General features: G+C 38.4%; 3 protein-coding genes, 1 long non-coding RNA gene and 2 other non-coding genes across 6 annotated transcripts in view; 2 read left to right on the top strand and 4 right to left on the bottom strand.

Moving 5' to 3' along the window:
* Window positions 1-450: 450 nt before the first annotated feature.
* LOC141438194 (uncharacterized) lies at window positions 451-4,862 on the bottom strand. Its single transcript, XM_074101954.1, has 2 exons — window positions 4,762-4,862; window positions 451-1,727 (listed from the first exon to the last, which is right to left on the bottom strand). Exons 1-2 carry the CDS (start codon window positions 4,796-4,798, stop codon window positions 613-615), a joined length of 1,152 nt encoding a protein of 383 aa, XP_073958055.1. The 5' UTR covers window positions 4,799-4,862; the 3' UTR covers window positions 451-612.
* Window positions 4,863-7,650: 2,788 nt separating this feature from the next.
* RpL7A (ribosomal protein L7A) lies at window positions 7,651-15,864 on the bottom strand. Its single transcript, XM_074094875.1, has 7 exons — window positions 15,745-15,864; window positions 15,282-15,396; window positions 11,534-11,683; window positions 10,957-11,045; window positions 10,306-10,437; window positions 8,908-9,030; window positions 7,651-7,855 (listed from the first exon to the last, which is right to left on the bottom strand). Exons 1-7 carry the CDS (start codon window positions 15,757-15,759, stop codon window positions 7,673-7,675), a joined length of 807 nt encoding a protein of 268 aa, XP_073950976.1. The 5' UTR covers window positions 15,760-15,864; the 3' UTR covers window positions 7,651-7,672.
* Window positions 11,111-11,191, bottom strand: LOC141441272 (small nucleolar RNA SNORD36). The gene has a single exon (XR_012452787.1). It is a non-coding gene; the product is annotated as a small nucleolar RNA SNORD36 (small nucleolar RNA).
* On the bottom strand, window positions 14,203-14,278 carry LOC141441266 (small nucleolar RNA SNORD36). The gene has a single exon (XR_012452785.1). It is a non-coding gene; the product is annotated as a small nucleolar RNA SNORD36 (small nucleolar RNA).
* Window positions 15,865-24,475: 8,611 nt separating the features above from the next.
* LOC141435265 (uncharacterized) overlaps window positions 24,476-27,323 on the top strand; it is a 112,474-nt gene continuing 109,626 nt past the window's right edge. The window contains exon 1 of the mRNA XM_074097990.1: window positions 24,476-24,793. The gene's annotated coding sequence lies outside the window, so the exon portion shown is untranslated. The remainder of the gene's footprint in view (window positions 24,794-27,323) is intronic.
* LOC141438189 (uncharacterized) lies at window positions 24,969-26,019 on the top strand. Its single transcript, XR_012452459.1, has 2 exons — window positions 24,969-25,132; window positions 25,920-26,019. It is a non-coding gene; the product is annotated as an uncharacterized lncRNA (long non-coding RNA).

The raw sequence follows: 27,323 nt of genomic DNA, 5'->3' as shown, positions 1-27,323 counted from the left end.
GCGATTCATGAAAACATTCGAAGGTGTTACACGATTGTGCCGATTTTAATCGTAAAAATAGACTCTGGCCAACAAAACCTGACTCAGACGAACCGCGGCAAATTTAAAAAAAGAATGAGGCTGACATCACTTGCTGTACACTGATTAAACGATGTTGATACTTAAATATTTATTTAAATTTTCCAGATGTTAAATTATACTCGAGACTTCAAGCTGCATCAACATTCATTATATTAATGTGTGAAAGTTGATGATGCACTTTAATTAGTAGTGCCTTGGTAAATTGTATGGCCTTTGTCTGTGCCCATTTACGTACAGTCTAGACGCATTAATTTTTGGACCATTTTGACCAGATTGCCATTGAATATATCTTCTAACATTTTAATTCTAACACAATCTTATAACATTTTCCATTTTGGGGATGGTAGGAGGTTTAATTAAAGAAAAAAAATATATTTCTTACAGCAGATCAAAATCAGGGCTAGAAAGACAATATGTCAATTTTAACAATCTCAAAAATGATACCAGATTAAATTTTCGTAAAAAATGCGTGGACAGCTTTCGCTGGCCAGTCTAATCAATATTCTCGATCAAAACCGTAAATAATTTTATTTATTCACTCGTCCCATTGCCGACAGTTAATTCCAGAAACGTGCTAACTTGAGTCATAAGTCGACGCGTGAACTCATCAGTTTGCTCGTCCATTCGATTTGTGATTTCTTTGAACAATTTCTTCATATGAATTTCTAGCGAGCCGCCTTGGTTGACCCAGTCGTCGTATTTACTTAGGAAATGCTCGAACGGATGCTTCTTGTGGTGATTGTATATGTGGTCCATATCGGATAAAATGCAGTTTATTAATAAGACATCATTGGCCGACGGCTCAGTTCGCGCCAAACGGTCTTCGAGAACTTTCTGAAAGGCCAGCAAAATGTCTCTCACAGCCGCATCGGGTTTGTTAACCATCTCGTTTAACACGCGTCTAAATTCTTCTCTTACAGTTGCAGCTAGGCCAGTCCAAAGCGGAGTATCAACCAACAAAACGCGAAATACCTTCACGAATACCCTCAATTTTGACTCCTGCATAGTTTTCATTGGTTCAAATACAATGTTTAGAGCTTGTGTGCATTCTAAGTCAGCTATACATATTTTGTGCGCTGTGCAAAGTTTTGTTTGATAGTCAGTTTCCACCCTCCCAACAGCTAAGACAAGTGGTTGCGTTATAACATGGATAACTTTCGTTTTATCCGACATCGAATCTAATCTCTCCGTTGTGAATAGAACTGCCTTCTCGAACATCGCAGTGCTTATTTTCTTCAAAACATCAGTCCACATATAAACCTCGTTTTCTTCGTGAACTTTTGAATTGGCGTGTTTTAGGATCTTCCTTATGTCTCGTATGTACTTGTGCGATGTGTATTCGAACGCGTCGTTTTTCAGAATACCTTTGAATACTTCAGAAATGGCTTTGGATAAAGCTTCTATGTAATCGTTTACTAAGCTTTCTGTGTCGCCAGAACAAAAGATAAGCCCTTTACATAGAGCGGCGGTTTTGATAGCCGATTGCACATCTGGTGGTGACATCATTCTTCTGCCACTCATCCCTTCCATTCCCATTTCCTTGACGAGGTTTTGCTTGACGTAGTCTTCTAGGACGCTCATTACGTCTTTCCCTAGACTCAGCGATCCCATCATATTGACTTTGACCGCATCTGATGCTTTCAGAGCTAAAAAATAGAGGACAAAATGAGAATACTAAAGGGTCTCAGAATAGAAATGTAGATTTAAAAAAACCGGCCAAGTGCGTGTCGGGCACGCCCAGGATAGGGTTCCGTACCCATTACGAAATATCAAGTCTAATATTTTTCTAAGGTTTCGTATTATGTACGGTATCTTCCAAGTTTAGGTATGTTTTATACCTTAGGCTGCTATTTACTCTTAAACTACCTACTAATAATTCTCAAGCAATCTTAGCCGCTACAATTTTTCTTGTAAATTTGATATATTTACTTACTACCATTCTGAATTTTTTCAAATTTTTCCACCCAACAGTTGAGATTTTAGAGGGGGGACGCTCGATTTTAATGAAAATTTGCATTTCACTGAATCGAAAAATCGTTTTGGCAACCCCCCAAATGGTTTAAAAGACCTATCCGATACCCTACGCTATAGTGTTAGTCGAGAAAAATGAACACCCCACTACGTCTATGGGAGGTACCCTATAATTTTACCCGACTGCCCGAAGGAGGTTTATGTTTTTAGGGTTCCGGAGCCAATATGGCAAAAACGGAACCCTTATAGTATCGCCATGTCTGTCTGTCTTTCTGTCTCTGTCTGTCTGTCCGTCCGTCCGCGGCTTTGCTCAGGGACTATCAATGCTAGAAAGCTGTAATTTTGCACGAATATGTATGTAAACTATGCCGACAAAATGGTACAATAAAAAAATTCAAAAACAAGTTTTTTAGAGTACCTACCTCTACCTCCCATAGACGTAAAGTGGGGGTGATTTTTTTTTCTCATCCAACCTTGTAGTGTGGACTGTGAAGTATCGTTGGATAGGTATTTTAAAATCATTAGGGGGTTGCTAAAGCGATTTTTCGATTCAGTGATTTGTTTGCAGAATATTCAACTTTAAAATGCAAATTTTCATTAAAATCGAGCGTCCTCCCCCTCTAGCTAAACTATAACGGCTAGGTTTGCTTGAGAATTATTAGTAGTTCAAAAGCAAATAGCAGCCTAAGGTATAAAATATACCTAAACTTGGAAGATTCCTACGAAATCCTTAGAAAAATAATACTTATTTTTTTCGTAATGGCTACGGAACCCAATTTTGGGCGTGTCCGACACGCTCTTGGCCGGTTTTTTTATTATTTTACCACTGTCGGCGTGACTGATATATATATTCATGCCGAATTACAGCTTTCTAGTACTAACAGTCTTTAGCGAAGGGTCTATATCGACTGGTCGAAAATAGTTAGTCATAATTTAAAGTTTGATATATTGTTTTTTCTCAGTAACCATTTATGTTTCAGAATTGTTATATTATAAAACAAACCTAACCTAACCTATAGAGTTCTACAGGTGACCATTTAAAAATTTATGAAAATTGTACGTACGGTTTCAGCAGGGAAAAAATTATAACTAACAATAATTATGATAAACATTACATTATTACCGTAAAATTGGGGTACTTTGACCCATTGGAGTGTTACTTTGGCCCACATAAAAACGTAAAATAAAACGTAAAGCAAAAACTTAAAAATGTGATCAAAAACATAATAATACATTGTGCATTAGGGGGCGCGGGATTACTAACGAGAGTCTATTTCGTGTATCGATTTTCGAATTTCGTGGTAGCCCCCAACCGTAGAGCTGTCAACCGTAGATACCTAATACTAAGAACCCTGTTTAGTTTAGAATTCGAATGGTCTGGCCAGATTATTCCAACATGTTAAAAAAATATTTACTAAGTAAATTTATTTCAAAACAATTTGATATCAATTTAAAATATAAAAATAACGAAGATTCATGAAGCGTGTCAAATTTTTATGGGGTAAAATTAGGTTATAGCTAAGTTTTAAAGATGTAAATAAAATGTTGGCTGACTTGAAACCTAATGTTTTTTTTATTTTTTATTTTTTTTTTTTATTTGACTGGATGACAAACGAGCAAGTGGGTCTCCTGATGGTAAGAGATCACCACCGCCCATAAACATCTGCAACACGGGGGTATTGCAGATGCGTTGCCCACCTAGAGGCCTAAGATGGGATACCTCAAGTGCCAGTAATTTCACCGGCTGTCTTACTCTCCACGCCGAAACACAACAGTGCAAGCACTGCTGCTTCACGGCAGGATTAGCGAGCAAGATGATGGTAGCAATCCGGGCGGACCTTGCACAAGGTCCTACCACCTGCAAAACCTGCACCTGCACCTGCACTTTAGTCTGAAATGACGTACCTACTAACTTTTTAAAACTAAAGTCAGACAGAACTCCCTTGGGGAGGAAAACTATACGTAAATCCGTAATTCCCGCGGGAACTATTGAGGCCATTGTCCTTTAGTATACATGCATGGAATAACGTCATTGACGAGCAAGTGTGATGAAAAATATATTTTTCACTTTTGAATAAATGGTAACCATAGTAATTGTTAGTGATAACCAACTTTCAAACCGCTATAACTTGGCTATAACTAAAAAAGTTACTTAGGTGACTAGACACTAGACTAGGCTGGTCGCCGCCCGGTTGGGCGACCCAGGTACCGCTGGGAGGACAGTGTCCAGGCGGATCTGCGACGTCTCCAAGTCGACGACTGGCAAGAGGCTGCGCACGATCGGGACGGATGGCGTGCTCTCGTTTCGGAGGCCAAGACCCTTCTTTCCGTGGACCCTTCATATTGCATATTGTAGGGGGACGGACTTTTAAGCAAAATCAGCGAAATTCACTTTTGCCATTTTGTTATGTTATTTCTTAATTCCGGCACTGCCCTAGGGAAAACGGGACCCTATAGTACTGTCAGGTTCGTACCGCATTAACCCAGGCGCGGTCGCAGACTGAAATTTGGGGGGGGGGGTTACTAATATAATAATAATAATACATCGCGACTAGGGGCAAAAAAAAGCCTTTTTTTATTTTGTAAATTTTTAGAAGATTTTTCAACGTGACGATTTCGTCATGTCCCCTGTCTCCCCTTCGGACCGCACCTGCATTAACCTGGCATGTAATAAATTCTATCAAGCAGTTGTTTCATTGAAATACTTACACATAAACAAGAGAAGCCCGCACCGCAACCACAGCATGTCGCAACGGCTGTATCGAGGAAATACATTGTGTTTACGACTAATAAAAGTCAGACGGAATACTAAAAACCTAAGCGCACCGCAGAATACGTTGGCATAAAATTGAATTGCAGAAATTTCTTATGCCGAAATACATTTTAAGATGGACGTACCATCAGCCAAATGTGGTCTACCACCCTAAAGTTGATAATTGTTTGCAAGTCATAAAACATTGAGGTATCCCATCTTAGGCCTCTAGGTTGGCAACGCGTCTGCAATACCCCTGGTGCTACAGGTGTTTATGGGCAGTGGTGATCTCTTACCATCATGACACCCACTTGCTCGTTTGCCATCCAGTCGAATAAAAAAAATATTACAATTTCCAGCTGCACTCCAATATGGACACTTTTTTCCTTTGGTCCAAATCAATACAAGTAGTAACTACTAATGATTCTGTATGTAATGTGTAATATCAGAATTACAGGAGCTCACAAGTCGACAAAAAGAAGATGTCAACTTTGCACGAGAATTACCGACTAATAAAGCATTTTTACAAAAATCGAAAAACCACAGGCATAGAAAATATAATGAATATCTTGATTGTAAAATATCATTGATTTTTGTGCTATACTTTTCGTTTACTATGAGGATAACGAAACCCAAAATTCAACCGCCCAAATCTTGAAAAGCCTGCAGCTATCTCGATATAAATTACGGACGTCGTTGCGGAATGCATGGGGGGGGACGGCTGCGAGCGCTTATGTCACGAGCGATAAAGACAGCAATATCAATTATTATATCAATATTAGCAAACGAATACCTAACGCGGCCGCGCGGCCGGCAGGGAAACTTCTCTTATAGGTGTTTCCAAAAAAAAGCTGGGGATTCAAAACTCCAGGATAGGTACTTCCAGTCCAGTGTCCTAGTAACTTGAAATTTAGTATGAAGGTTAGCTCTTATAGCATTATTGATTAATAAGAAGTCTGAATACCGTTTTATAGTTAGTCACAAACAAACGTCACAAAATATTTACTTTGTTGGGATTACGAACTTATTTGCAGTTGGTAAACTAACCACGACCTATATCGATGAGTGGGGACAACAGTTATCCAACGGCAAAGTTAACTATGCCCCTATACAGTTTGTTTTCGTTAATAGCAATGTTCTGTACTTTTGTTAGTTACCTAATTGTTTTCATTTGTACATTGCAAATGCTTACGGTGACCGTTAATTTCTGCGAATGTGACAGTCGCGATGCCAGTCAGCGTCAGCACTTGTTTACCAGCCCGGCCAGCGCATCGCTCAGGGGGGCTACTCTACGAAATTCGAATTGTACCGTCCCTCTCACTCTCGTATTTTAGAATATTAACGTAAGCGGGATGGCAAGATATGAAGTTCGAATTTTGGACTCCGTAAGGCAGGGCCAGTTCCCTGCGATACCGTTTTGTTTTTTTGCGCAGTAACGATCTAGACTAGACTTTCGTGCCGCGAGCTTAAGGCGTGGCCACATGCAGTCGCTCGTTTCCCGCATCAAATCTGGTCACGTGACATATAGCGATAATGCTGAAAATTACGGCAAATATGCATTACGGGGCAACTGTTTTGTCTTTCGGGAACCTTTGTCCTCTTTTTTCTGACAAAACGGACTACACAACACTGGCATGCTCGATATTATTATGGTAACGGTATTAAATATGATTTAAATGTAAATTTTGTTTTCACGCCCGTAACAACAAACCAACCAACCTCAAGCAGGCAGGACCTTTGTCTGCAGTGGCGCCAACTGATGAGCGCGAAAAAGGTAGCCCTTATTTCAGATGAAACACATTTTTTCTTTTCATTCACGCCAATTTCATTTATTTGTACCACTGCCACGACTGCCAGGAGGTTAAGAAATCAGCTTCCAAGACCAAGATCATTCCTGTAAGCAGCCATCTTGACGCTGCTGTTCGAGGCGGCGACTTGACGCTGCTTTTTGAGTCGCAAGAAATTCAAAATACGGTCACGTGACCAGATTTATCGCTGGAAACGAGCGTTGAGCGACAAGCATGTGGGCGCACCTATAGGGCTACTACGAAATTCGTATCGTACCGTCCCGCTGACGTTAATATTATTTCATACGAGAGTGAGAGGGACGGTACGATACGAACTTCGATTTTCGTAGTAGCTCTACTGTATTCCACAGTGGAGTTATCGTCCTTCACACTATAATTGTACACTCGCCCTGCGACAAACCACCTACTCGCTCGCTCCTCGTTGGCGGTGGGTTTTTTACCTATGAGGGATTAATTCAAAAACAATTATAATTTTTAATGACTTCAATTGATTTTGTACCATATTGTAAATGTAGCAAGGTCCAATATTTGTGTACATTAATGTGATCACTATATGCACTATGCCTGGAAAAGTGTTGTTCTTTACCTTTACTAGACATTAACAGTTTCCCTGTCCCGAAGCAATGTGCACCGTTCTTTTCACAGTCCCCATAGTAATGATTAAGTAATGTAATGTCTATAGTAATTTTCATTGGTAATCTAAATGTGGTTTAAGAGTAAAAATCCATACTGTGTTTGTCAGTCTTTCACGCCGTAACGGAGCGACGGATCAACGTGATTTTTGGCATAGAGATAGTTTATGGGCCCGAGAGTAACATAGGCTACTTTATATTGGGCGATTATTCGAGCGTAAAAATGGCCGAATATTCAGTTATCTGGTAGAAATACAGGAACTAGCGCGCGATAACCGAATAATATACTGCGTAATACAGTTTACTATTTATCGAAAGAATATCTGCATTATTTAAATCAATGGACGTACCAGTAAAGTCACGCATGAGGCACACCCCCCTAAGTTCCCCAAATAAAACAAATCTCTACGTCTTAACATTTATTCGGCCTAGCCCTGTTTCTGCGCCAGCTCGCGTGCCTTAGCTTTCTCGAGCTTTGCGATGCGAGCGTTCGACTTGTTGCCGAGCACGCCGCCGCCCCAGTGCCGGCGGAGCTCTTCGTAACGCTCGTTGAAGTTGGTCCTGATGGCTTCTACCGCCTTGGTGAAAGCCGCGCGGTCGCCAGACTCCACCTGCGGGAGTCAGAGATTGTAGACTGGTTGTGGGGGGAGCGTGGAGCGTGGTGAGAGGCGGCGTCAGATAGCTCTATTGGTGGTAGAAGGTTTGACAGCATGGCTCTCAGATAGCAAATATCATGATCATCATTTAGGGAGGGTTTCAGGCGAGACGTGAACGCTAGGACACTGTCCATGGGAATAACATGTTTCACGTTAATTCGTATTTAACACTGTGTGCATTACAAATTAGCTCTGCCACTGCTCTGTGCATTTTGTGCATTACCTGTAATGTACGGACGTATCGACACATGCCAGTGGCGAAGACAGTGAATGTATTAAACATGGACAACAACAGACTTTGCACGATTTTTCTTGCAGGTCTAAACTCAGCTTAAAGCTCAGTTTCCACCAAAGATGTGCGAGGATGTGTTGCGAGTGGTGATGTAACGAATGTCATTTTATGAACATTCGCGAATGCGAATATTCAGTTTTTCGTTCTGGCGCCAAGTGTCTATGGCAGTCTCGTTCGAACGAAGTGCGTTCCGTTTGTATTTTGTTACGAGAATTACCGAGTTTATACGGATACATCGCGAAGTAAATAAATAATACCAAATGATTAAGTGAAGACTGATAATGTGATTAAGAGGTTAATTTATTTTATTGTTGTATGAAAAACAAAAGAAATTAATTTGATTAACCTACTAATTATCAAATAATTGTATTTTTTTCTGATATTTATTTTCGCAAAACATTTGCGAATGCGAATGCGAATATGGAGAAATAATGCAAATATTCGCGAATGCGAATTCCAATATTCGTTACATCACTATGCGAGTTTTCATGGACCAATAGAAACGCTTCATTGACACATCCTCGCACAGCACATCTCTGGTGGAAACAGCCGAGTGAAGCGAGGATGGGCAAATCATGTGTTTCTGTTGGTTAATGAAAACATATTCCTCGCACATTATTTTTGGTAACGCTGCTTTAGACAATAGGTACCCGGATCGTGAGCACGCGAACAAGACCGCTGTTTTTACAACATACTGTAAAGGTATAATACTAACATGTGTGAGCGCCAAGCACGTGCAAGTCTTGCGGTGCACCAGGGCTCCCAGGCGGGACTTGCCCTTCACGATGCAGTAGGGGACGCCCATTTTGCGGCAGAGAGCGGGCAGGAAGAGCACCAACTGGAATAAGACATTCGGGGTATAAAAATGATTTATGACCAATAGTTTAGTCTTTCTTTCAACGTTTTCAGTTTTTTACAGCATTATAGCCTCTGGTATTTTAGAGTATTTCAAAAAATAGGTACCAATACAATGAGGGTTTTCACAGAGGCGAAATATCGCTAGATGGCGTTAGGATCGTTAGGTCCATTTGACGTTTGACGTTTTCATGCGATTGGCTTATTTAGTTTTTTAACCAATCATGAGCAAACGTCAAACGGACCTCTCGATCGATACTAACGCCATCTAGCGATATTTCACCACTGTGAAAACCCTCATTGGGTCGTTACCCAGGTAAAAATTTATATTCTATTAAAATAATATACATCTCTTATCAAAATGAAATTAAAATAAAAAAAACAATATTAAAAAAAACTATTTAGTTTGTCAGTTATATTGTCATAAAATATACATAAAATTACAACGATGAAGCGCATGAAAGTTCGAGAGTGCGACTGCGACCATGAAAACATGTCATGCAACACTTCAAAAAAATTATGAAGATTATAGCCAGTTCAAGTTGCACGTCACATGGAACTTTAACTGCCTATATCTTCATTTTTTTTTTGTTTAATTGACTAAAAAAAAATGTGTCCATTATTTTATGGTAATCTAACTGATGGATGTATTTATTTTGGGCATCGTGCCCGTAGTCAACAGCCATTACGCAGTAAATCCTGACACATTGCAAAACTATGAAGTTTCTGAATATAAATCAACAATATGAATCAGACAAAATTGCAATGCCTACTTGTTGCATGAGACAGAGTAGCGAGTATAGCATTTTTTGTTTCATTGATTGACATTAACAATAAGCAGGAACTTCACGAGTTGTGCGATGTGTCAGGATTGACTTCCTAGCGGCCGAGCACTATAAGTAGACTTTGCGCAGTGCTTCCAGCGTTTATTGTATAAAAATTCGCCATCAATGGTGTAATAGCAGGTTTAGTAGCTCAGAGTCAATAATCTTCATGCAGCTATAGAAATCTAGTTCCATAGCCTCAGGTGAAGAAATTCTTACATCATCGCTACATTCTTCAATATATTTTAACTTTTTCAATGTAATACCTAAAAATTCAATGTAACAAACTACTGGGCAACGTTATAATTCAACAAACTTTTTTTTTTTCAGACTAACTGTTGCTTACCACTCAGCTTATCAGAGAGTGAGCTGGCAGTTAGGATGCTAACTGAAGCTCTGGTTGATAAGGAGCAGTTTTCTAAATGATCCCTTACCTCAATAGGGTCAACATCATGAGCGATTACGACAAGCTGTGCCTTCTTCTTCTCGACCAGCTTGGTGACAGTGTTGGTGCCAGAGCGGATGGTGTTTGGCCTCTTGGGCAGGGGCTCATCCTTCTTGGCAACCTGCGGGATGAAGAACAGTCAATAATGTGTTCTGGAATGCTGTGGAATATTCTAGAACGGTGCTGCATCAGAGATCTTGGTGGTTAGAGGTCGTCATGGCCATCAGAATGTTTTTTTATGCATCATGTACGAGATTACAACAAAGCTGGTTTAATGTTACTTTAATTTGTTTAAAAAAAACCTTGGTGCGTTTTTTTGCCAGCTTCATCTCAATAAAAATTTGTTTTGGACCATTGGCATTCATTCACAAGCGCTCGTTGTTGCCTAACTAAATAAAGAAAAGACATTTTGTCTTCAGGACTGTTTTAGTACCTATTACACTCAGGGGTCTCAACAGTGTAAAACTAAAACTATGACAAGTTAAGAGATGAATGCCACCTTTTCCTTGCAACCCTTTCGCGTAAGAAAGAGCGCGATAGACTTGGCAGTTACTTACTAAATAGGATTACAAATAAGATATCACTAAACCAACTATCAAATTAAATGAATAATTAATTATATAACAAATTGTTTCCATACCTTGGCTTCGGCGGCCTTCTTTAGACGCTCTTTCCTTACGGCCTGGGTCTCAGGCCTGTATTTCTCCAAGATCTTGAACAGACCCTTGGCTGAAAGAACATTGGTTCATCTTCAGTTGCTGTACAAGGTCATTAAGACAGTATTTGTGGCGGTGTTCACATCAGAGTTAAAAAGCTCGTATATATTTTGATAATCATAGATTATTCATCGTTGCATTTATGTATTCATCATGTAAAGAATATAAATTAGGTGAAATTATCATTTGTTTCCCATACATGGGTGTATTACAAAAAGTGAGACATCTAATAAAACCTAGCAGTAGTTACTTAGACCACTTCTTTTCCCACTATTCTCACAGGATCCATGTGAAATTCTTAAACCTTAACTGCTAAGTCGAGAGACGACATTTTGCATGGGTGTGCATCATCCAGTATAAAAATGAAAACTACAATGTAATTCTTGAGAATTCCCATGCATTTTAGTAAAATGAAAACAGTTGCCAACAAAACAGTTTAATTTTAAGGTGGAAAACCAGAGTAACTTTTTAATTTACTGCTAGTGTCTTTAATCAACCAACCTGTGGTCTTGTCGAGGGTCTGCGTGAACTGGTTGATTGGTGGGGGCACCTTGAGCCGGCGCTGCAGCACCGCCTTTTGCCGCTGGATACGGATGTACTTCGGCCAGCGCACGAAGCGGGAGAGATCACGCGTTGGCTGGATATCCTGGCCTAGAAGTGAGAGAGGCGTTAACAGTCATCTTGGGAATACATCACAGATCAGATCACAATCCTGTTTGCTTGCTTTCTATTGCATATTGGTTTATCTTATATTTTCAATTAAATTAAAAAATAGCTCCATCAAGACTAGCAAAGTTGAGGTTGAAAAATACACTACCGGTCAGCCATTGTATGGTAGCTTCTTATATTTTATATATACCAGTAGTACAGTCACCAGCATTAATATCTGCCACAGCGGAGCGTGCAAAAATATCTGACACGTCCTTCCAGCCCTAGAAATAGAGTCGTATCAGATATTTATGCACTCTTGTTTTGTCAGATATTGGTGCTGGTGACTGTACTTGTTCTGTTACGGAAGCTACAAATATTATTAGCATGGCAACACAAGTGCAGTCTCTCTGCTGTAGTCTGTGGCAGTTGTCTACTAACTAAACTATAATCCATACTAATATTATAAATGCGAAAGTGTGTGTTTGTGTGTATGTTTGTCCGTCCATAACAGAGTGACGGATCAACGTGATTTTTGGCAATGAGATAGTTTATGGGCCAGAGAGTGACATAGGCTATTTTTATTCCGGAAAAATGCAGTTCCCGAGGGAACAGCGCGCGATAACCGAATACCACGCGGGCGGAGCCGCGGGCAAAAGCTTAGTATATTTACAGCTATACAGATACAATGTGCAAATTGGGCAAAACAAGAAACAACCGGAATTAAAAACTACCTACTGTCCATAAACCTTATTAGACATTAATTAATAAAGAATTCGCAAAAGCATGAGATTGATGATAAAAGATCGCTAAGCCGAATGAGGTTATGTCACCATGTGGTTTTGTAACTAATGAAATGACAACATTTATGACCACACAACATAAGACAACACAAGATCATTCAAATTACAGGTGCGGTTAGTTAGTGTGAGGACCTATACAGTCGAACAAATTGAACCTCTGTGCTACAAATGTCATGTTGATATATCATACTTTTGACAAGCAAATCATAGTGAAATTGATTATGAAAAGGTTCCACCCTGGGTCCTGATTCAATTTGTTCGACTGTACATGTCGATCCAGAATGAAGGACACTAATGCAAAACCTGATAACTGAAACCCTTAGGACCACACGAGGGTTTAATTTTAAATTATCGGGTCTTCTATTTTTATTATTCATTCCATATCTACAGTTACAGGTTGTACTTTAACCGCACCCAAAATTAGTTTAACAAGTCGTATTCTGTTCGCGCAGCGCATCGCCACAAACATTTTAATGAATGAAACTGATATGTAGATATTTATTGAAATGTTAACTTGTTTATAGAAATCTTCTACCCCTTTCGAACCCAGCCGAGTATGAAAAGAGTTACGAAAATGGACTTTATGTACAATACATGTCAAGTTCAAAATTCAAATGTAAGAGTTATGACAGTGGATCTTATGTACAATCCATGTCAAATTCAAATTCCAATGTAATTAAACCCGCACAATTGTATTGGCTGGGTTCAAAAGGGATACTAGTATTTATGACCTGTAAGTTGGACAAAGGCTGTATATAATAATTATTCATGAATAAATACTTATAGTCATTAATGAAATGTGTTGTTTTGAAGTTACCAATCCTGATTAAATTTACATAGCCAGTTCTTAGTTCAATTTTGCCAGGATCAGTACAGTCAAAATATGGGACTTTAATCAAATTATCTTTTCATTACTAAGAAGAGTTGACTAAGAGTTGGTATGTTGTGGCATCTTGGTGCTTGGATTTGCACATAAGCTTACGATGCCTCTGTTTAAAATGCATATTTTGTAAAAACTAGCTCTCACATCAATTTGTTGTATTGCGATAGAAAAACGTGAATAATTAAAGCTAAGTACAAAATCAAAATGGATAGTCACATTTTTTCACAAAGAAAATGAGCATTTCAAAGTAGAATGACCCACCTAATTAATACAGCTGAGATGTAATTAAACAAACCCATGTCTATAATACAACTAAGTATCAATCTTTATATGGTCTAACAGTGTTTTTCAACCTTTTTCACGACAGGACCCATTTCGTATGAATAAATATTTCGCGACCCCCTACCCATTGCTTTTTTTCATGTATTTTATTTTGTGACAAATATAATTAGTTAACGCATTTACTTAATAAATATATATTTTTTTTTTACTGAAGTAGTGTTCCCATCATCTAATAGGGGCTCTGCGACCCCTAAAGAGGCTTCGCGACCCCCAGGGGTCATAACCCAAAGGTTGAAAAACACTGGTCTAACATAAGCCATAATTGTATTCCGAGACAACTGCCACCTATATTTAAAGGTAAGTCTTGACTGATTCATCAATGCTGAACCTGTAGGCTTAAACAACTAAACTTTCCCAAGAAACAAGCGAGTGCAGTGCAACCTTTACACTGTGTTTGAACGCAATGTCTGGTGGATTCTTGTTTATTACCATGAGGATCTTTATTATGGTTCACTGACAAATATTATTATATATGCAATAGATAGCCAATTAGGACCAATCAGTGTTAAAAAGCTCGTATAATATTGTAACCACATGGTTATTTCGGTATAAGTTTTTGCATCATTAAGGTCCAACATGGACAGTATATAATAACAAAATAGGTCTCAACGGACAAAACCACTGCGGAAATTAATGAAAAGTTTGGTCAATATTGTCTAGCAACCATGTGCTATTTAAAAAAACATAGTTTCATAAGCTATAGGCCACATGACAAATGCATACAGAAAATATGACAAGAACAAGTTTGTGTACTGAATTTGAAATCAAAGCAGACTTTCCTGTGGACTAGAGATTAGCATCTTGGAATCTATCGTTTTTTTTTAATGGGCCTTTCTTTGGCCAATGAAAAAGTTACAAACATGACAATAGTTACCATGTGTCCCAGATATTATTACATCCCTCAATGTATACCTAATAATTCATACCCTGATAATTAATTTCAAGTGTACTGTATAATAATTATATTGTGTAAACGTGCAACACAAATTAGCAGGTCATGCATTATATAGGTTGTATATTCGGGCAACAATTACTGGGATATACAGTATAACCACACCACAAAATAATAGCCAGAAACTACTATTTCTGTCATGTCTACAGAAGATACAAACAAATTTGTGCATGTCAGAACACAACGGCCGAAAGAACTTATTGCCTTTAGTTAACTATTAAATGCCATAGGGTCATTGAGCTTGTAGACAACATTGACTAGATTTTTAAACAAAAATCACGAAGTACACAGAAATGACATCATAACTTCATCAAACACATGGTTTTGTCCATTACACCACACTTGAGTGCAAAATACAATGTGTTCCACATTTTGCAATAACCTCCAAAGTCCAATAATTTGAAACAAGGAGACTTAATTAGCAAGACAGTGCAATTGAATTGAAACAATTTACCAGTTTGTACTGACACCATAGGAACAATGAAATCAAATTCAATAATTTAGTAGTTTCTCTAGCTTGGACAATAGAACCACATGAAAAGTTAGGTTATGGAACTTAAATACAACACATTGTATTTCAAACTCGATAAGTAAATAAATAGTTTTAGATTTAAGACTTACCAATAGCGAAGTTCTTGGCTCTCTTCTCGAAGAGTGGGTTTACTATCTTCTTGGGTTCAACTTTCTTCACGACCAGAGGTGCAGCCGCGACCTTCTTTCCGACCTTCTTTTTGGGCTGGAATGTTAAATAAAATTATGAGTATCTAGACGATCCGTAATACAATACAGCGCGGCCATCGCGGCTAAGTGTTCGCCTACATCATGGTCTTTGAGGTTAAGTCGCTAACTGTTTTGAGACGCTAAGTATCAAAACTAGAGATTAATTAATCCCGAAAATAATTACAAGCATGACCCGAGCATAATCGAGTAATAACTTAGAAATTGGTTTAAAAGTAACATAGTACACACGAAAATAATGTCACGCGAAAACAAGTAACCACCCCACAATACTTCGGCAACGTACAAGTTTTTACAAAATATCGACACAAAATATAATAATTATCTAAACGCACATAGTTTTTACCTTCTTCTGCACCATCTTGAATGGATTTTATATAAGTGATCTAAGGGCCACGAACAGATCCGTGACACAATGCGAACACCAAACTTTCGGCGATAATGGCCGAAAGAAAAAGAACGAGCCGTCAAACGCAGAATGGAATCGCATATGTCTATGGTCAATAGAGTTGCCAGCTAAAGATTGATTTAAGGCCCAATCCAATGCACGAGTACTGATTGATTAGTGCTTTTTTTAAATGCACCGCGGGCCCCGGAGCTGCTGTCTTCTTCATATTTAAAACGTTAAACAATTAAAAAGGAGATCAATTTTGTTGACACAGATAGTAACAATTAGGTGCCGACCAATTTTTACTTAAAAATAAACCAAAAATTGGCTACGTATGCTGCGACGTGACGAGACGAACGTTAGCGACAGGAAAAATATTTAAAAATAATTGTACGTCAATGTTATTTTATTATAAATACTCAGTTTCCTATGTGTTGCTATCAATTGCGCGCGCGCGTGTGTGTGTGTGTGTGTGTGTGTGTGTGTGTGTGTGTGTCGATCTCTCCTTATTCTTGCTTATGTTTTGATTTCATTTTTATTTAGTACTAAATATAAATTTTAAATGTCTAAATAGTGTTTTTTTTGGTAACCTAGTACTAGGGTAGTTCTTAAATTGGTAAGTATTTTTGGGGACATTAAAAAAAATAGCAAGGTCCCACCCAAGGGCGTCACAGGACAAATCAATTTGGGAAGCCCTGTTTTATTTGTTGGTAGTAATCGTTGTGGTTAGGTTTGATAGTTTAAGGGGCTGTTTCACCATCCATTGATTAGTGTTAACTGACGGTTAAATGTGATGCCGTCTCCGTCTATTCGAACAAAACAAATAGAGACTGCATCACATTTAACCGTCAGTTAACACTAATCAATGGATAGTGAAATAGCCCCTAAGACCTATTTTTTATTTTTATGTGCAGAAAGAGTTTACATACATACCTACATACCTATAGCGCACTTTTGGCACACTGACAGCGATTATTATTGTTGCTTGTTGCCGTAATGCGTGCCTACAAAATTTGAGTTTGCCCTCGATTTCCCTGTGATCCCGTCATCAGATCCTGATTTGATGACAATAGGACCACCTCGGGAGTACACTCTTTCGAATAAAAAAGGATTTTTAAAATAAATAAGAGAGAAAAAGAAATATCCCGTTTTTCCCTTTCCCGTAATATTTTTTTGGGAAATGCTTTCTTATAGCTTCCTTACACTCCACAAAGAACCTAAATGCAAAATTTCAGTTTTCTACCACCAGTAAAACGAAAATTTCCGTTTTTCCCCGTTCCCGTGGGAATTTTGAAAACCACTCTCAATGCTCCTCTACACTCCCCAAGCAATCTACATGCCGATTTCCAGCTTTCTGCGTCAAGTAAAACGAAAAATCCTAGATTCCCATGAGTTTTTGTGCTAATTTTATGTTTATTGAGGAGATTTAAATAATATAACCTGTGACTGGGTAGTACTCTTTTATAAGAAACACTGGCTAGTAAATACACCTAAATCCAACTAATGAACTTTATTTATGTTAAGCCCGCTCCACACTTAGCCCGCGGATCGCGCGCAATGGCTGCGAAGGGGCGCGAACGCTAAGTTAGAGCCGTTTCGCACATTCTTCGCGGTTTCGCGCTTTGTTCCCCAATTTTGGTCGGTTTTTGTCCCGCGTCAAAGGGAGCGCGAAGCGCGAACGCGACGCGAACGTGCATGACTCCACACTCGCAGTCCGCGACGGTCAGTATTGTTCGAGTCGTTCGAGTGTTTGGACCTGCACCGTCGTTGTGAAATTGGTGAAAAATCGATTTCGATGGATACTTGTCATCCACCACCTTCGTTTTCTCCACCATTTCTTAATTTGCGTTTTATTTTTAATATGTACATAGTTGTAGTACGCTAACGCGCATAAAGTTAGGGACGCAGCAACAGCTACTTCAACGTCCATTTCATTTAACGTTGCGAACATAACTGTGAAAATACCGCGAACCATTGCGAGTGTAGAGTCGTTGTTAAATTCGCGGCAAGTTCGCTCCGCGAAATCGCGCCGTGATCCGCGGACTAAGTGTAGAGCGCCCATTATACAAAAAGGATCCACAGGGCGCGCTGTGTAAAAGTGGCTTTAAATTAATGTCTATGCCGTATATTTAGCCATGGCAGCACTGAATTCCTAATTTCTTGGCATTCAGGGCCATTGTTGTAAAAAAAAGGAATTGACAATCATCCCCTCCTCGCTCCTCTATGACATTACTTAATTATTTGACTGACATTGACACTTGATTGACAATGGCAGTATTGGCAGTGGCATGTGTGTCGGGGATGATAACAAATATATATTCACTGATTATATTGATTTGATTTTACATTGAAAAGACGCTAAAGGGGTCCTTCAGTATTTTAAAGGTACCAAAGACCTTAAACTGCACTTCACTAAAGGCCACAACTACCCGGTAGGTCACGTAGACGCAGACTATGGGAGCAATTTTTAGATCGGCGATCATTTACTGGTTGCTTGCGTATTCCTATCTTAGGTAGGTATTCCTCATGAGTGGAGCACCGTCCTGTCTCCTGGTCTCCTGGGAATCGCGGAGACTGCGCACTGTCGCCGAGTACGTGGCTCTTGGAAGAGCCTGCAACTCCGATGCCTGCAAAGAAAAAAAAACCTAAAAATCACCATTCCTGACACATTTCCTATGTTTTATTAAAATCACTTCAGCCGTTTTTAGGGTTCCATAATCATACAAGGAACTGCTAAAGATTGCTGAAATTTGGCACAGATGTTTTTAGTGCAACATCAATGAAGAGCACAACATAATTTTAGGGAATTCCCATGGAATTTTTTCTTTGTTACCCTAAAATGCCAGGTTTGGGATGTAATTTGGTATGTAGATAGCTGGACGTCTGGAATAAGAAAAATGTAACCTCTATCCCGATATTCTAACAGGATCGGAATAAAATCCCAACAATTTAAACATTACAGATATATCAAAATTTGGCACGGGTGTTTTATATTTAAATGCAATACAATACAATGACTTTATTGTACACTACAAATAGTAAGTGATACGTGTGAAATTTTTGGAAATTCCCATGGGAATTGCATAATATCTTAAAATTTTAATTCCATTGCTGGTTCATGGTTTATGCATGCGAAGCTGCGGTTAAACACTAGAGGTAATTAAATTACAGTTTATAATAATTACAATCAATTTTGCAAATTCATTACTTAGTTTTGTATATTTATATACTGCAATGTTCTACGTATAAGTCCATATTTTTCATTTTTGTCATTTAACACTCTTTGCTTGTAAACTTTTAAAATGGAGAATTAAAAAAAAACTGTAAATAAATCGCATTAGTCCGGTAAAATGAACTTAGCCATGTATCCTTTGAAAGTGAATTTTTCAAGCAAATGTATTGAAAAGTCATTTTATGTTGTCTAGATTCAGCATAAACACCAACTTTACGTACAAACTATAGGTACTGGGCAACGGATAGGTAAACATACTTATATAGATAAATACATACTTAAATACATATTAAACATCCAAGACCCGTGAACAAATATTCCTAATATTCATACAAATATCTGCCCCGACCGGGGATCGAACCCACGGGACCTCAAGCTTTTACTTTTTTTTTTCAGAAACTAACTTAGTACTTAACTTTAGGTTTACTCAGAATCATTAGCACTACTTGTATTGATTTGGACCAACGGAAAAAAGTGTCCATATTGGAGTGCAGCTGGAAATTGTAATATTCTTTTTATTCAACTGGATGGCAAACAAGCAAGTGGGTGTCATGATGGTAAGAGATCACCACTGCCCATAAACATCTGTAGCACCAGGGGTATTACAGATGCGTTGCCAACCTAGTGCCTAAGATGGGATACCTCAAGTGCCAGTAATTTCACCGGCTAACTTACTCTCCACGCCGAAACACAACAGTGCAAGATGGTGGTAAATGGTGGCTGCTGGTAGAAGCTGGATGCGTCTAGCCAAGCACAGGGCGCAATGGCGGTCTTTGGGGGAGGCCTATGTCCAGCAGTGGACTGCTATAGGCTGATGATGATGATGATGATGATAGTAAGACCTGCACAAGGTCTTACCACCTGCAAATCTGCAATCTGCAAAAATCGTGCAAGTTGCATTATACATTGCGGCGCTCGATTGACCGCTACAAACGCGTTGGCTTTACGGCCTCGCAATGTAATGCAACTTGCTCGACTTTTCTTGCAAGTCTAAACTCGGCTTAACACTTAGAATCACGATCGTTTTCACAACCTCTTTCTGTCACTGTCACATGTTATAGGATGAGGGGAAAAAGAAATACATAATGTACAAGAATTGCTCCTTTAAAGGTATTAGACTAGACTATGTGTTTACCCGCGGCTTCGCACACGTAAATCATTAGGTCCAGCAGCTGAATTGAAATTTCGGGATTTTTGAAAACTCCCATGGGAATTCCCGAAAATTAAATCGTGGTTTTCATTGACGTTACATTAAAAACAATCATGTGAAATTTCATGACTCTAAGCCAACTGGTTGTTATTTCGAGATTTTATCCCTATCCCGTGGGAATATCGGGATAAAAAATTGCCTATGTGTTATTCCAGATGTCCAGCTATATACGTACCAAATTTCATGACTCTAAGGCCAGCGGTTATTATTTCAAGATTTTATCCCTATCCCGTGGGAATATTGGGATAAAAAGTAACCTATGTGTTATTTCAGATGTCCAGCTATCTACGAGTAGGTACATACCAAATTTCATGACTCTAAGCCCAGCGGTTATTATTTCAAGATTTTATACTCATCCCGTGGGAATATCGGGATAAAAGTAGCTTATGTGTTATTCCAGATGTCCAGCTATTACATACCAAATTTCATGACTATAAGCGCAGCTGTTATTATTTCGAGATTTTATCCCTATCCCGTGTGGATATTGGGATAAAAAGTAGCATATGTGTTATTTCAGATGTCCAGCTATATATAGGATACCAAATTTCATGTCTAAGCCCAGCGGTTGTTATTTCAAGATTTTATCCCTATCCCGTGGGAATATTGGGATAAAAAGTAGCCTATGTGTTATTCCAGATGTCCAGCTATCTACATAACAAATTTCATGTCTAAGCCCAGCGGTTATTAAAGAAAGAAACGAAAGAAAGAAGAAATATATATAAGTTCGAGATTTTATCCCAATCCCGTGTGAATATCGGGATAAAAAGTAACCTATGTGTTATTCCAGACGTCCTGCAACCTACATACCAAATTTCATGACTAAGCCCAGGGGTTGTTATTTTAAAATTTTATCCATATCCCGTGGGAATATCGGGATAAAAGGTGTCCTATGTTTTAATCCAGGTTATAAACTAACTTTTTGCCAAATTTCATCCAAATCCGTCCAGCCGTTTCAGCGTGAAGAAGTAACACACATACTCACTCACTCACAAACTTTCACATTTATCATATTAGTAGGATTTACTGTGAAAAAAAACCTAACCAGAGGCCGTATGCCTAACGTTTCTGTAGGGCTACTACGAAACTCGAAAATCGAAATTCGTATCATACCGTCCCTCTCGCTCTCGTATTAAATAGTATAAGTGTCAGAGGGACCGCACGACACGAACTTCGAGTTTCGAGTTTCGTAGTAGCCCTGCTGGCGCTCGCGATCGCAATCAAATGACAGATTTCGCATACAAAAACTGTCATTTGATTGCGATCGCGAGCGGCCTCAGTTAGAGTCGCGATAGAAGTGGGTATTGAAATAGAAAAATATTTTTAGAAGACTTACAAACGTACATCCAATTACATTTTGAATAAACAATAATAGCCGTGAGAGTTAAACACATGCTTTTACTTAGTAGGTACTTAATTAAGTAATTACTTAGGTTTGTAACTTGATGTTTTCATCGTTGGCGTATTAGGGTTATTTTCCAGGAGGGCCCGGCCTGGATTTTCGTGTGAAGATATCAGTGTTATAGAAATTTGATTCGGTAGCCCAACATCCTAAGGTGGGCTGGCATACTGGGGTAGGCACTAGGCATTAATTCTCAAGAAAACTTAACCGTATAGTTTTCTTTGTAAGTTTGATATACTTACTACCATTCTGAATTTTTTCAAATTTTTTCCACCCATCGGTTCAGATTTAAGGGGGGGGGGGGGCGCTCGATTTCAATGAAAATTTGCACTTTCGAAAAATCGTTTTAGCAACCCCCTAATGATGAGAAAAAAAGACAGACAGAAAGACAGCAGAGCTACTACGAAACTCGAAACTCGAAGTTCGGTTCGTGCGGTCCCTCTGACACTTATACTATTTAACAAAAGAGCAAGAGGGACCGCACGACACGAACTTCGAGTTTGGAGTTTCGTAGTAGCCCTGCAGACATGGCGAAACTATAAGGGTTCCGTTTTTGCCATTTTGGCTACGGAACCCTAAAAATTTACCGTAGGGTACTTCAAAAATCCTTGTATGGCACCAGGAAAGTTAAATAAATATTCAGTGTTTTTCCCGCGTTTTTGCCTCATTACCGTTACGGCAAGTTTATTGAAAGAGATAACGCTCAGAGTTAATTTTTTATGCAAACTTAATACCGATGCTAAGGGGCTGTTGCACCATCCATTGATTAGTGTTAAGTGACGGTTAAATGAGATGCCGTCTCCGTCTATTCGAACAAACCAAATAGAGACGGCATCACATTTCACCGTCAGTTAATAACACTAATCAATGGATGGTGAAACAGCCCCTTAATCTAATGTGATCAAAATTCGCGAGACTTGTCCCTCCGTTGTGCTAATGAACGTGGGATGACGTTCGACCGAGCGGTCGAAACGTTCAAATCATCCACCAGTTACCTCTTCACCGCCACAAAACAAAGTGACGTGCTATCTGTACGCAATCAGGGACCAATCGATCAACTCGATTTCTTGGATTCCGTAGCTAAATGGCAAAAAACGGAACCCCTATGGATTCGTCACGTCTATCTGTCTGTCTGTCCGTCCGTATGTCACAGCCACTTTTTCCGAAACTATAAGAGCCATACTGTTGAAACTTGGTAAGTAGATGTATTCTGTGAACCGCATTAAGATTTTCACACGAAAATAGAAAAAAAAAACAATAAATTTTGGGGTTTCTCCCATACTAGAACTGAAAAACTCAATTTTTTTTTCATCAAACCCATCCGTGTGTGGTATCTATGGATAAGTCTTCCAAAATGATATTGAGGTTTCAAAGTAGTAAAATGTGTGCCCCCCTCTCCTGTAACTTCTAAAATAAGCGAATGATAAAACTACTAAAATAAATATATGATGCACATTACAATGCAAACTTCCACCGAAAATTGCTTTGAACGAGATCTAGTAAGTAGTTTTATTTAATACGTCATAAATCGTAAAGTACCTAAAGGAAAGGAAAGTTTTACATTATGATACTTGCTGCTACGGAACCCTTCATGGGCGATTCCGACTCGCACTTGGCCTATTTTTTATATTCCATTACAGAAGGATTAATTTCGAGTTGAATGTTGGTCATACTCGGTTATGACCGGCGCGCGTGTGAGGTATTCCATGAGCAGTTACGACTAGACGAATGGGGCGGTGAAGAGGCTAAATACTTAGGGGCTGTTTCACCATCCATTGATTAGTGTTAACTGACGGTTAGATGTGATGCCGTCTCCGTGTATTCGAACAAAACAAAATCACACCGTCAGTTAACACTAATCAATGGATGATTAAACAGCCCCTTAATCTATTTCAGCTGATGGCCAAAAGTTTGACTAAACAATGTAAATATTTTGGGGGATTTTTTAATTGCTTTTTAATTATGTTTCCACGCGCCGGTCGCTGTTCAAAGTGAATGTCAAAGGCTGTTCAATGATGATGATGATGATGATTTCAACTCCTTAGTTCCGACACTGCATTCTAGATGTCGCTGTAGGTCACGAGAAAGTGACTACTCTATTTCAGTATATGTATAAAGTACTCTGTGGTCAAAGGTGACTACATCTTGAATCGAAAGTTTCAATGATAAACCTACCTATTCGAAATCGTCAACATACGCTTGAGCGTCGACACGTTTCCCTTTTCGAATAGAATATTATAGCAGGGATCCATTTTTAAACACCTTGTATTAAAATTATAAACCTCAAATACATCATTATAAATAGATTATTTTGGGCTAACCGCGACCTCTTTGGGGAGGGGGGTCGCAACCCCCTGTTTCACAAACACTGAGCCGTATCAAGTAATTGAAACCACACAAAGTATAGGTCAATCAAAATCTTATGTCAATTATTTTTCCGCATTTGCGAAAGTAACACAGTAAATGAAGATAAATGGCCCCATTAGCAACAATTGCCGTCGTACTCAGAAATGTCAATCAATATTTAATTGTTACAAACAATTTTCATTACTGATGGTTAAAAATCAAATTAGGTACGTTACGTGATTGTTAAAGTTGACTGTCGTAAACAATTAAGCACTTTAGAACTTAGATCATTTAAGACTTTAGAAGGATATTTTGATTTAGTTTTGTGAACGTTTATAATAAGTACATAATTAAAAAAACCGCTCTTTAAGCAAAGCAACGGACAAACGCATTTGCGTTCCTTCGAATGGCTCTGATCTTGACTCTGTACGCAAGCGCGAACCCCAAGATATAAGTAACAGGTATTGCACGGGCGTACCATTCCTATCCGATCCGACCGATCCAGACAGTCGCGAATCCACAGGCAGTGGTGCCGCACGCGTCCTGCCGACTTGCCCTTAACCGAAGTATCCTTCAGAATAAAAAAAAAACCGTGCCAATACTCCCACCGAAATTCGAATTTTGAAATTTCAGTGACTCAAACTTTTTTCGTACTTTGTGTTTTTAAATTTTTATAAGTGGCCTGTATTGACTTTTCATGTTTTGTTTCTGATACCTATATGTATATGACTAGTATGTGATAAGGATATAATGATGCCTCGTGGTCGTAAAAACGTCAAGCGCGCGTGGGAATGTTTCGCACATTGCACTGGATTTTTTGGTAAGTCAATATTATACATAATATTATAATTTAGTTTTAAAATCAGCGTAAATAAACTTTAGATTAATTAGTCTATAAGCAGCAAGCGATTTGTTTTATCATCGTGCGAAAATGTCGAAAAAGGATTGTTTGAATCAGTTACGTGTATCGAAATTCGAATCTAATTCAAGCATTCCGAATTCAATTTATTATTTTTAATTGAACGCTTGGCGACGAGGAAAAAAATTAATTTTAATTTCGGCCAGCTCCACGCTTATTGGAAACTCTGGGATTGAAAAAGTTATTTCGCACGTGAACTGTAATTCCGACGCATCGATTCGGGAAGTGCAAATAAAAAAGGTATCTTGCTGAAACGTTGGGGAAGCACTTAAGTTTAAAACCAAATGTGAATGTATTCGCTGTATTTACGTCAGTGTTTCGAATGTATTGAAATATTTCCGTTCGATAGCGACATCGATGGTTATTCGAATTTAGAATAGAATTTCTTAACGTTAACGAGTTTATTGCGAATCCCTTTTTCGTCTGCGTCAATTTGACAGTGTGATTGTTGAATTGAACGGCCAAGTTGTAAAATAAGTATTTTAATTCTACTTTAGGAATATTATTTTAAAATCAGATTGTTATTTTAATAGATTCGTTTATCTTGGCAATCTTGTCTTCGTAAACACAAAATACAAAACATAATTATTAAAAAAATCTATAGCCATTTTTATTTGACATAAGGATTTAGGGTGTAAATTGCCGAAATACTAGGTAGGTATGGTTGTATCTTAAATACTAGGTACCAATTATATTATAAATGCGAGAGTTTTTAAAGTATGTGCGTGGGTGCGTGTTTGTTGCTCCAGCACTAAATGGCTGAACGGATTTGGATGAAATTTGTTATGTAGATAGCTGAACGTCTGAAATAACATAGGCTACTTTTCATCCCGATAATCATCAGGGTTACTCAACGTGGGGTACGCGAACCCCTAGGGGTTCGCTATTCGACGGTAGGGGGTTCGCGACAAGGTTTACGTGATGGTGGCTGCAAGACTGGCAAAATGATTAAGATTGGTTTTTGGAGTCTTTTGTATTTTTTATTTCAACTCCAAATTTGTTACTTATTTGTTGTTGTTTGTTTCAGTTTGTATTTTCGTTGGCAAGACGATTCTTACCTATATTTGTTACCTTTTATTGATATATTATAATGATGATTGAAATAAAAATAAACTTAATTTCTCCAACAGTAAATTTTATTACTTTCTTTGGGGGGAGGTAGGGGTTCGCTGTCGTCTAGAAACTTTAACAGGGGTACGTGGAGCCATAAGTTTGAGAAACCCTGCGATAATCCAACGGGATCGGGACCAAATCCTATTATTTCAACCGCTAGGATTAGAAACGAAATTTGGCGCGGGTATGTTCTGCAACGTTAATGAAAACGATGTCAGTTTTGGGGCTCTCTCCGTATATTTTTTGCCGAAATACGGGATTTTAATTTAACCGCTAATCCCGGTTTACGCGTGTGAACCCGCAGGTAAAAGCTAGTATTAAATAAATATTTGGACAGCATGCTGAATTGTTGACAATGTAAAATGTATCAATGTTAATCACAAATGCACCAAAAAAAAACATATAGTTTTCATTTTATTTTTGGAAAGAATATTTTTGGAATTTGGATGAGTATTAAATTTTTTATATTTTTTTTACGAAATACGCTGACAGCCACGTTCCATTGCCTAGAAAAAATTTAGGTCGTACATAACATAATCTGTGGCATTACAATTTGACAATAATTCAAGCACGGCTTAGGGTCCTAAATGAACCATGACAAATAGTTTTATTTATTTCTCTTCTTTTGGCTTCGATTATTCCTGTTTGTTAAATTGTGTGATAGTAAATAGATATTTTTTATTAAAAAATCTGATTTTTAAATTCTTTTGTATTTACTTGTAACGTAGTAATTTAATAATTTAATTTGTAAAAATACTTTGGAAATACTAGTATACATTTCGGACTACGATAAATGACAACTGTTTAAAGCCGGGTGCGCATCATGTGATTAAAGTTCTATCTTTGTCACTCTTTGCTATTATAAGCAGGATAGCAACATTTCAAACTGTCAATTTGCTTAAGAGTGTAGACCTGCTTTATAACTGCTTTTGTGACGCGACACTGCAGGGGTCGAATGAGGGTCATTACTTAAATTTCGTCACAAAGCCTATTTCTCCAAATGGTTTTCGATTATATATTGGTATTATATATTGTCAAAAATTGGGACATCCCAATTGAAGACACTGTGCCCTATTTCACGAAGCTATATAGGTAGTATAATATACAAACAAAATAGATTAGTTAAAAACAAGCGGTAGTCTTTGTTTAACAGTATGCATTGAAAAGAGACTACCTACTAAGAGCAAATGATTAAAATAAATCAAGTTTTAAGTCTACTGCAGATTCAGTGGAAACCTACAAATTCGACGGACGCGGGGCTCCTATTCCTAGGCGGTTTGCTCTTCGAGCAGGAGAAAGCTACCCAACTAATCTAACC

The sequence above is a fragment of the Choristoneura fumiferana genome, chromosome Z (genome assembly GCF_025370935.1).
Source record: "Choristoneura fumiferana chromosome Z, NRCan_CFum_1, whole genome shotgun sequence".
In the NCBI taxonomy this organism is placed as follows: Eukaryota; Metazoa; Arthropoda; class Insecta; order Lepidoptera; family Tortricidae; genus Choristoneura; species Choristoneura fumiferana.
Note: the sequence above shows the minus strand (reverse complement) of the source record. Positions and strands in the feature narration are given on the sequence as shown.